Source organism: Lolium rigidum, chromosome 3, assembly GCF_022539505.1.
Source record: "Lolium rigidum isolate FL_2022 chromosome 3, APGP_CSIRO_Lrig_0.1, whole genome shotgun sequence".
NCBI classification, from domain to species: domain Eukaryota; kingdom Viridiplantae; phylum Streptophyta; class Magnoliopsida; order Poales; family Poaceae; genus Lolium; species Lolium rigidum.
This window is the reverse complement of record NC_061510.1, coordinates 85,567,904-85,578,370: the sequence shown is the minus strand read 5'-3', so window position 1 is coordinate 85,578,370 and position 10,467 is coordinate 85,567,904. Positions and strand designations below refer to the sequence as shown.

Genomic DNA, 10,467 nt, shown 5'->3' with positions numbered 1-10,467 from the left:
CGTGTAACACCTTCTGAAGTACTAGAGTATTTTCTAATGAGATTCTAGCGTTCTTTGACAGACCAAAGGAAGTAATCCGATGCCTGATGATACTTTGGGCGACATACGGCATGCCGCGGGAGGCAATCGTTGCTTCTGCTCCGCTGCTGCTAGCCATGAGCAATCATGACGAACTAACGATGACGCCTCTCTCCGTTCCTGGGGAGGGCAGGCACTGGAGCTCCGGAGCCGTCGCTTTTGACGCCCCGGAAACAACCAAGTTCTGGAGTGCACTCCTCTTGCTGGCCAGACAACTAGACAAGGAGCCAACAGCTCCAGCTTCCTTGTCGAAATCGTAGCCAGCAGGAGCCAACAGCTCCAGCTTCCTTGTCGAAATCGTAGCCAGCAGGAGCGTCGTCCTTGGCCGCCTTGGTATAGTATGTACTCCCTCCGTCCATAAATAAGTGTACCTGCGGGGTTTTCAAGATAAATTATGAGATGGAGTGAAAAGTATATTGGAAACATGCATCTCTCCTCTTTAATTCTTTCACCTCCAATAAGCTAATTGCATGTAAAAAGCAAGAAGAATATGTGCTCAATATTATTGGGTTTGATTTCCGTGCGATGAGAGAAACAATTAAATTACATTGGGAAGATAGGAGTACACTCTTTTGTGGACAAAGTGTAGAAGCTAGATGTCCACTTTTTTGAGGACGGAGGGAGTAGGCAAGCAGAAGCTGGCCAAGTACGCAACGCAGTGTCCTGTCGAGTCCAGACCCCCCCTGCAGGCTGCAGCTGGACATGTATATGGACACGCTGGACCAGCTTCAGATCTGGGCCGACACAAGGCGAGGAGTCCCCTAACACTGCCACTCATTGCCACCTAATCATGGCACCACCGGTTTCCCCCGTGGCCCGGTACTGAACTGGATGTGTATCCATTCCAGCGCGAGTTCATCGTCCAAGAGCAGGAACAATACGCAACGAACATTTGTTTCCTTTGTGCCAAAAAGAAGGCATATACCAACACATGGCTTTGGTCATGCATGTGCGGTTTGCACAACGTAGCAACTCCGTTGAAATTGACAAAAAAAAAACATTTGTTTCCTTTCCTTATGACGGTTCCAACTTGCTTGATGATGATGATGGTAACTTACGATGATATACGATCCAGCGCGTGCAATTTGCAGACTGGGCTTTCGCCCAGTTGCCAACTTGGTTTGGTTGCGGATTAAACGGTAACGATGGCGGCCGGAGCCGTGCAGCACTGCAGCTGCCGACGTGTACCTAATTTCTGGCGAGGTTTTGGTCGCGATTTCCCGCACGTTTTGCTCCCCGTGGACGCCGCAACCACCGGTCCTTGTCGCCGGGTCGGAGCCAGCGAGTGAGTGACGAGGAAACTAAACTAACCGATCGCCACCAAACCACCACCAGAGCCATCTCACGTCCCAGACCTGACCTGCCTCGAGATCTCTCGAGAGAGAGATCTGGGGAAGGAAATAAACTTGTTAACCGGTCGTTTTCTCCAGCTGGTCAGATCTACCAGCGCAGCTGCACCGGAAGCAATGCAATCTCGGGCGTATCGTCTGCACCAACAAGTTTATGGCTGTTCGATCGTCGGCAGTTGGGTAGTGGTTGTGTCCTTTTCTTTCGGTTGGTTTTCTTGGCCAGAGCGTTGCGATCCCTGTCAGTTCCTTCTGCTTCTCCCGCATGGTTGGGCTGGTTGGTCTCCGGCGACGGCGGCATCGCAAGATCAAACCACACACAGCCTTCGTGTGCCACCAATCCAACATGTACTCTAGCGAGAATTCCCGTGAAAGCGAGACACGAGGCAGGTATGAATACGTGGATTCGACTGCGGCGACGATAGCTTAGCAAGCGTTTTGTATGCTTCTTTGTCCGGGGACACGGCCGTGAGGGCATCTCCAACCGGGCGACCCATCCCGCGCCCGCGCGTCCGGATGGGTCCAGCCGGACAAAAACCCGGCCCAGCGCGCGGACCCATCCCTAAAACGGATGCCCGCGGCGTCCGGAACGACGCAAACCCGGCCCAAATCTTGGCCGGGTTTGCGTGGCCGCGGACGCGAAAGGCTGGTCGCTCGCGTCCGCCCGCTGTCCGCCCTCGGCCCGCGTGTCATAGGCATAAATAATATTTTTCATTAAATAGAACTCATTACAATTTTTTTAGCTACTACTTCTATCCTAAATACGCACGGGGCCGGCGGCCTCGCCGGCGACTCCGCCGGCTCGCCGTCGGGGCCGTGGATTTCACTCGACGCGGGCGGCTCGTACGCGTGAGGATTCCACTCCGGCCTTCCTACGGGCCGGGTGGCGCGCTCGGCGGCGGCGCGGCGTCGGCGGCGGCGCGGGCGGCTTCGCGGGCCTCGGCAGCTTGGACGGAGGGCATCATCCTCCTCCTTCCGCCCGCGCAGCTCGGGCGCGCTCGCGCTCCGCCTCTCGCGGCGGAACCATCCGCTTCCCGCATAGCTCAAGCTCCCGCAGGTCGGCGCGTTCCACGGCCGGTGCGCGCGCTCCAAGCGGACGCGGCCGGCGGCTCCGGGCCTCGTGGTTGTCCCGCCGCCGGCGCATGCGCTCTTGCCGGCCGCGCTCCGCCGACGCAAGCATCCTCCCGGCGCGCCGCTCGGGCGACGGCATCCGGATGAGGTCACGGGCTGCTCGCATAGCGAGCGGCTCGTTCTTCCGGCCGAGGAGGTCGCCTAGCGGCGGCGGCCGGCCCGCCGGATGCCCTCGTGCTCCTTCGTCACGCGCGTGAGGTCGGCGAGACGCTCCTCGATGGCGGCGTTGATGTTCGCCATCGCGAGGTCCTCCGCGGCGACGGGCTCCTCCGCGGCGTCCGCCCCTCCTCCACGGCCGCGTACCGCCCGTCCGCGGTCTCGTGCCAGCCCTCCGCGGCCGCTTCCCCCATCTCCGCGTCACCGGCCATCTTTGCCGCCGCCTCGGCAGCGACGCGGAGCGCCTCGTCGTCGGCGACCCACCGCGAGTCCGCGCGCTCCTCCTCGTCCGTCCGCGGGAACCCGGCCCGGCGGCGAGGGAGAGCTTGGCCCATGTGGACCGGAGGGTGCGCGGCATGGCGCCGGACAAGGTGGAGGGAAGAGAACGGTGATGCGGTCCAGGTGAGACCGCCGCCGTCTTTTATAGCCGGCGGTCCGGCGGGAAACTTGGGCGCGAGCGCGCGCCAATGGCGTTGCGCGCGCGGGAACCTTGGTGCGCGCGGGATCTTTCCCGCGCGTTCCACCTCCCGCCATGGCTGTCCCGTCGAGGCCTCGCCATGGCGCAGCGCCGCGCAGCGAAGACGAACCACGTGGCGTCTCTTTGGGTCGCCGCGTTGGGCGCCGCGTGCGACCCAAACGGACACGCGGACGCGGGGCGCTGTCCGCGTGTCCGGGCGGCCACGCAAACGGCCCAAAACGGACGGCCCAGCGCGTCCGTTTGGGTCGCCCGGTTGGAGATGCCCTGAGCCCGTATGTCACGCGCGGACACCTCACGGATCATTGGACACCTTGGCAGCCAAGTCAAGTGCTTTTTATGCTGCAACTTCTGGAAATGCACTGAAATGATAGAGAAATGTGCATGGACGATCTGTTTCTGCGCGCTCTACCGCTGGTTTTATCAGTGCAAAGTTCAAACAATATTTTTTGCCAGATCGGTCGTCATGCTTGGCTTGATCAGGCCCTACTTTTGGCCGACATTTGGACTTTTTGATAAAGCTACTGGAGTAGTTTGTGATGTTTAGAGTTTTCTAAATTTCAAAAAAAAATGTTTAGAGTTTTCTAGCTTGCCTTGTTTTGACACGTGGCACCGTCTTGGGAGATCTTGTGAACCAAGTGGGGTTGTTGTATTTTGAAATGCCCGATATGATACTACTCTTATGCATGTACTCAGCTCCACGGGTGCGAATATTAACCGAGTTTCTCATATTTTATAGAAAAATATGCCGTTAGGGGCTTGTTCTAGATGGTCTTGTTTTTTTTTATATAATTTGTACTTAGATTTAGCGCTAGAATGCTTTTCATGCTCGAGGCATATGGAACGAGTTTGTCTTTACGTCCTGCGCAACGAACTCTGCTTCCCTGGAATGGCTCCGTGGCTCTAGTTTCGACAATTTGATTTTTGGCTTTTGTTTACCTATTTTTTGAGATGTAGCCACGTCGGGTGGAAGGAAGCTTTGGGACGTGTGACTGGGACCGAAAATATATCAGATGCGTCCCAAAAAATTTTGGGAGACACTTTAGAGAACATGGCTGAAGATGCTTTTACCGGGGTGGTAGTTGTGTGGTGGTTGTATCCATTTCTTTCGGTTGGTTTTCTTGGCGAGAGCGCTCGATCGGATCCCTGTCAGTTCCTTCTGCCTCTGCATGCGGCGTCGGCACGTCGCAAGAAACACAACCACACACAGCCTTTGTGTGCCAACTGCCAGGCACTCTGCCGAAAATTCCCGTGAAAGCGAGACACGAGGTAGGTTAGGTAATCATGTGTATGAATACGTGGATTCGGCTCCGCCGACGATAGCTGCAGAAACTTTTTTGTATGCTTCTTTCTACGGGGACAGGGCCGTCAGCCGTGCAGTGAGCCCATATGTCACGCGCGGACACCTCACGGATCATTGGACAGCTTGGCAGCCAAGTCAAGTGCTTTTCTATGCTGCAAATTTCATGAAATTCAGTGAAGTCACCGCTGCTGGATAGAGAAATGTACACAAACGATTGGTTTCTGTGCATTCTCCGGCCGGTATTCTTGACACGGTGGAGAGTCGGCGCAAAGTTCAATCAATATATTTTGCCAAATCGATCGTCATGCTTGGCTTGATCAGGTCCTGCTTTTGGCCGACATTTGGACGTTTTTGATAATGCTAATACTAGTAGTTTGTGATGTTTAGAGTGTTCTAGCTTGTCTTGTTTTGACACATGGCACCGCCTTGGAGATCTTGTGAGACAAGTGGCGTCGTTGTAGTTTCAAATGTCCCGTATGATACTACTCCTATGCATGTACTCAGCTCCGTGGGTGCAAATATGCCGGTAGTGACTAGTTCTTGATGGCCCCGTTTTTTTAATATACTGTGCACTTAGCTTTAGCTGGGATGCTTTTCATACTCTTCTCCCGTCTTCAGTAGAAGGCGATTTCTTGAGCTCTCCCACTCCTTCCACCTCGCCGCCTTCGATCCGGTTGATTTCTCAGCCTCCGCCGGCCACTCCGGCGGCGGGAGGTTGGGGAATCACCGGATCACGGCGTGTACATAGTGTAGGAAGCAGTAGGATGCCAGCCGGCGGCGCTTTGGAGGTGGTGGCGTGGCCGGAGTGGCTTTTGGCGGTGGCAGTTCTCTCCTCCGACGGTGGTGCTCCGTGGAGCAGCGCTGCGGATCTGCTGCCGTGGTCATGCTCACGGCTTCTCGGAGCTGCGCGGCGTGCCAATAATCTCCCGCCGGTGTCCGTGACGGCGGATCCGGATCTAGATCTTGAAGGTGTTGATGTGCGGAACAGGGCGCTGGCCTCGATGGCACTAGATGGAGGTCCTCCGGGACTGAGCTTCGTCGACTTCCCGGCCGTAGGGAGGCTCCTCCCGGTCCAAGGTTCAAGTGGAGGAGTAGCGGCGACGCGCCGGCGATACGTCCCAGTCGTCGTCTTCAGCAGCGGAGTCCACAAGGGCTGTTGTGTAATTTTTTTTCTTTGGTGTGGACTTTTCTGTAAGAACTTTGTTCTAAATATCAGCCCTTTGTCGCAAAAAAAAAATACTCAAGGCATATGGAACGAGTTTGTGTTTGCGTCCTGCGTGACGAACTCTGCTTATGTGGACTAGCTCCATGGCACTAGTTTCTTTAAGGCATCGACATTTTTTTAAGCTTTTATCTATTTTTTCTAGTTCTAGGTTGACGTAGAAGCGGTGAGTATGGGACACCTGGTTGAAAAATGTGCTAGGCGTGGGCGAGACGCTTGGCATTGGCCTAATGGTTAGGCTGTGCTTTAGCGTCCTAGGAGCGGCCTAGGCAGGAACATATTTTTACCATAGACTGTGTATTAGGTTATTGTATGTAAATAAATATTAATGTATACCATGTAAATGAGTAAACTACCACAACTACCACTGGAATATGAGCCATCTGGCTCATCGATACATATGACATGATTTATTTTAGGTAAGACGTTTTTTTAGTTACCCTACATAGATTTTCACTTATGCCCTTGACGAGGTGTTTATCCATCGACTAGTGCCTAAAGCGTGCTAAATCGCTACCTAGACGCGGCCCTGTCCAACAGGGGGTCAAACTAAGCCAGTTTGACTAATTTTAGCTCGATTGTTGATGCACAGTAAAAATACGTGTGAAACCACTGAGAAATGGAAGTAGAAACAAGTGTTTGAGAGGTAAACTAGATGTATTGATAAGTTGTCGATTGTTTGCCTAATTTTAATCAGTCGTCCCCACTCGCATATATATGAGGCGGTTGGACTTTTCATGCAAGTTTAGGACTCCTCTTTACAAAATCAGTATCTAGATAGAAAATATCTAAAAGTAAGGTAAATTCTACTACAAATTCATATTGGACATTGATTTCAAGCGTATGTGTGACTTCCTTTCCAAGGCATCCTCGCCCGTCCGTGATGATGTCGTCTTGACATTATCTTCGCTTGATCTGGCATGCTTCATAGGCTTCTCGACATAAGTCGGCCCATATTTGGCTTTTCTTGGCGCAATTTCTAGGTCATTCTCTCTGGCTCTTTGCTCATCCTCGCCGAAGTCACCAAGTTAAAACATTATATTTTGCCAAAGCCAAATGGATCGTCATACCTGGTTCATTAGGTCTTACTTTTTGGCATACATTTGGACTTTTTGACAATGCTAGTTTGTGATGTTTGGACACATGGCACCGCCTTGGAAATCTTGTGAAACAAGTGACGTCCATGTAGTTTGAAATGTCTGCTACGATACTATGGAGTGGTGTGAATACAAACCGAGTATCTCGTATATTCTAGAAAAAATATGCCGTTAAGGCTAGTTCTGGATGATCCCGTTTTCTTTATAATGTCTACTCAGTTTTAGCTCTTCTTTTTTGCGAATTTACTCAGTTTTAGCTCTGAGTGATGCTTTTCAGACTCAGGGCATATATGATCAGTTTGGTTTCAGTCCTGTGTGGCGAACTCTGCTTCTCTGAGCTATCTCCATGGACCTTTTGTTTATCCATTTGCTAATTCTAAATGGATTGATAATTTTACTCTAGCTTTTAGTTCTAGATCAACTAGAATCGTAAAATTTCCTTTATAACTCGTATACATGGCGTGCAATTATGTGTAGATGTGCAATTACATAATTTTTTACCAGTTACACATAAATTGCACGTAAAATCAGGTGGCGAGAACTAGCGGAGTCCCTTGTGTATGTCCAAAATAACATGTGTAAGCAGTTCAAAAAAAATAAAACATGTGTAAGGAACTGGGAGTATATGATCATATATGCACAACCGTATTTACATCTGATCTATTGTCCCCTTCCACGTAAATGGAGCGTATATATACATGACCCACCAAAGCTCCAAGCTTGTACCGACCAACAACTTCCTGGTGTCTACTTTGTACACGTAACTACAACCAAACCTAGAAAAAAGAAAAAAAGAGCAGGCTACTTAATTTACAAACTAACCCCTGTACATCCCGTATTCACACAAGTCACACACCTTCCGGTCCTTTCCTTCACGAGCAGGATCTGATGAGGCCAACTTTGAGGAGATTCTTCTTGACGAGGCTGCCCAGCGAGAAGAGCCCAGCGCCGGCGCCGGCGTCGTCCCCCTCCGTGGAGCAGAGGCGCGGCCACCGCTCCTCGTCCACGCGGAGGCTGTCGGTGCCGATCCCGTGGATGACCTCGTCGATGGTCTTGGGGTCGGCGGGGCGGCCGGCGACGTCGGTGACGTGGAAGACGTTGAGCGCCATGTCGTCCCTGGTGGTGATCTCGGCGTGCGTCACCGAGAGGCTGTTCTCCCGGAAGACGCGCGTCACGTACGCGAGCAGCCCGCGCCGGTCGGTGATGCGCAGCTCCAGCCTCACGCCCTGCTTGACAAAGATCGATGGCGTTAGATGGACGCCGGTCGGTGGAGCTTCGGCCGAACACATGGCGGTGAAGTGGAAAGTTCGGCGGAAAATGACATGGTGGTGGGATCGTGAAGGGGAATTGGGTGCTGCCCTTTTTTGTCCCGGCGGTGGCGTGGCATCCAGGGCAAGGAAAGGAGATATTCAGTGGGGGAGAGTAGTACCTCGGATGTGCGCCTCTCGATCGCCGCTTGCAAGCATTGGATCACTCGCTGCCTCTCCGCCTCCGAGCTGATTGCCCGGCCGTCCAAGCGCTTGATGTAGAACTCCTGCGGCGAAGCCAAAGCAAAGGAAGATCTATCAGATTAATCTAAGCACCACTTAAATTGACTGAATTTCAGAGCATGCTTGTTTAAAAATGACTCGATTTCAGAGCGGGTACGGAGACTAGAGGAATTTGATGTAACAGGCTTAAGTCTATATAATCTGAATTTAGTAGTAGGAGATGAACATTTCAGCAAGTTCTTAGTCAATCCTATACAAAAAGTGGAATGCTAGGAGTTTATAGTTGTGATGCAATTAGGTAAAGCTCAATTCCATTTCATCATAGTATAGCAAGTAACTATTGCATTTGAACTTTCTCCCCTCAACTCTGATCGATCAAATGAAATTAAAGCAGGTGATCAACTGAGACAGATTGACAGAACGCCAAGAAACATCTTGGTAGCCCAATCCAAAGAACTAAGAAGAGGGGAATCGCATAGACAACCTAGAATTACCGAAAGATATAGCATTCAGGAATCAAGAACTCGCCCCCAAATACAGTATTCAGCACAGCCTGTTGTTCCCCCTAAAATATGACTGAAGAAGAAACAGGCAGGAAGGCTCACCTGCTGCGCGTGATCGGCGTCGGTGTCGAAGGTGCCGTGGTACACCACGTAATCCAAGTCCGTGAGCGTGCAGACGACGTCGAAGAGCAGCTTGGGCCGGTCGCGGCAGCTGACGGTGACCACGGAGTACCCCCGCTCGCCCCACTCCTGCACGGCCACCGCCGGAGTTTGCGTCGCGGGAGCGCGCCTGCCGGCCTCCCCGTCCTCGTTGAGCAGCTGGTGGAGCCGCCGGTCGAGGCTGCCGACGGCCCCCGCGTCGACCAGGACCGTCCGGGCCCCGCGCGCGCCGCCGCGGAGCACGTGCCGGAGCCGCGACTCGATGCGCCTGATCCGGGCCGGCTCGGCGATGGGCGCGCCCGTGTCCTCGTCGCGCACGAACACCAGCGCGGCCACGCGGCCGCCGTGCGTCCACGCGCGCGCGTCCACCGTGCCGCAGCGCAGGTCGTGCAGCACGGCGAAGACCTCGGAGAGGAGGCCCGGGCGGTCCACGCCGAGCAGCTCCAGCAGGCAGAGCCTGGCCGCTGGGGGCGAGTCGCGCGCGGACGAGCAGGTTGGTGATGCGGAGGTGGCGGCGGCGAGCGCGGACTCGAGGCGCGCGAGGAGGTGGTCGGTGTTGGCGACCTTGCGTCCCGCGGCGTCGGTGACGTGGAAGACGTCCATGAACCAGCGGCCGTCGTCGGAGGAGATGTAGCCCTTGCGGACGCAGACGGCGTGGTCGGAGAGCGCCGCCACCGCCTCCAGCAGCACGCCGTGCTTCCGCGCGCTGTGCACCTGCACCAGCGTCGCCGTCTCGCACGCGCCGTTGTCCACCACCACCCTGCGCCAAGAAACGCTCACCGAACCGCTCGAAATCGGCCAAGAAACGCTCGCCGAACAATACCCAAACGGGGAGTAATCCCCAATCCCCAAAGAACTTACCTCGGGGTGTTCATGTGGCGCACGAAGAGCTCGTAGACCTCGGAGGGGTGGTACCGCTCCATCGCCGGACCCCGGTCGCCGCCGCCGCCGCTCCTCTCGCCGCGCGCTTCAGATTCCTCCTCCCGCGACGGTTTCTTGCGCTTCTCGCGGCCGGACGACGGTGGCGAGGGATGGAGGTTCCGGTTGGTTGGTTGGGTGGTTCAAAAATCGAAATTGGGTGAGGCGCAGACGCGGTGGGTTTTTGGGCGCTGGCTGGCTGGTGTGGCTGTCGCGGCGGTACGCGGCGTTGGGCACTTGGTTTTGTGCAGGGATGGCTGGCCGGTGTTGTCTCGGTCAGCGTCGGCTAAAACGGGCGGAGAAAATCAGGCCCCCAACCAAATCTTGGCAAATTCCAGGCGTGGATTTGGGGATTTGGTGGAGTCAAACGGCGGTCGCTGCGGGCGAATTGAATCACTCGCGGGGTTGGACTTGAACCGATCAAACTGGGGGACTTGGGGAAAACAGAGGGGAGGATTGGGCGTGTGGGGAGCTTTTGTAGGAGATCCCAGCCCAGCCGACCGACTCACTGGCAGTGCCGTGGAAAGAGGATCATCCGAGTAGTGGCCCACGCGTGGCTGCCACCAGTCACCACGTAAGCACGCCACCT

At 54.4% G+C, this 10,467-nt stretch overlaps 1 protein-coding gene across 1 annotated transcript; it reads right to left on the bottom strand.

Moving 5' to 3' along the window:
- Nucleotides 1–7,414: 7,414 nt before the first annotated feature.
- On the bottom strand, nt 7,415–10,165 carry LOC124697246 (ACT domain-containing protein ACR8-like). The gene is made up of 4 exons (XM_047229867.1): nt 9,822–10,165; nt 8,904–9,720; nt 8,238–8,342; nt 7,415–8,034 (listed from the first exon to the last, which is right to left on the bottom strand). Exons 1-4 carry the CDS (start codon nt 9,881–9,883, stop codon nt 7,681–7,683), a joined length of 1,338 nt encoding a protein of 445 aa, XP_047085823.1. The 5' UTR covers nt 9,884–10,165; the 3' UTR covers nt 7,415–7,680.
- Nucleotides 10,166–10,467: the final 302 nt, after the last annotated feature.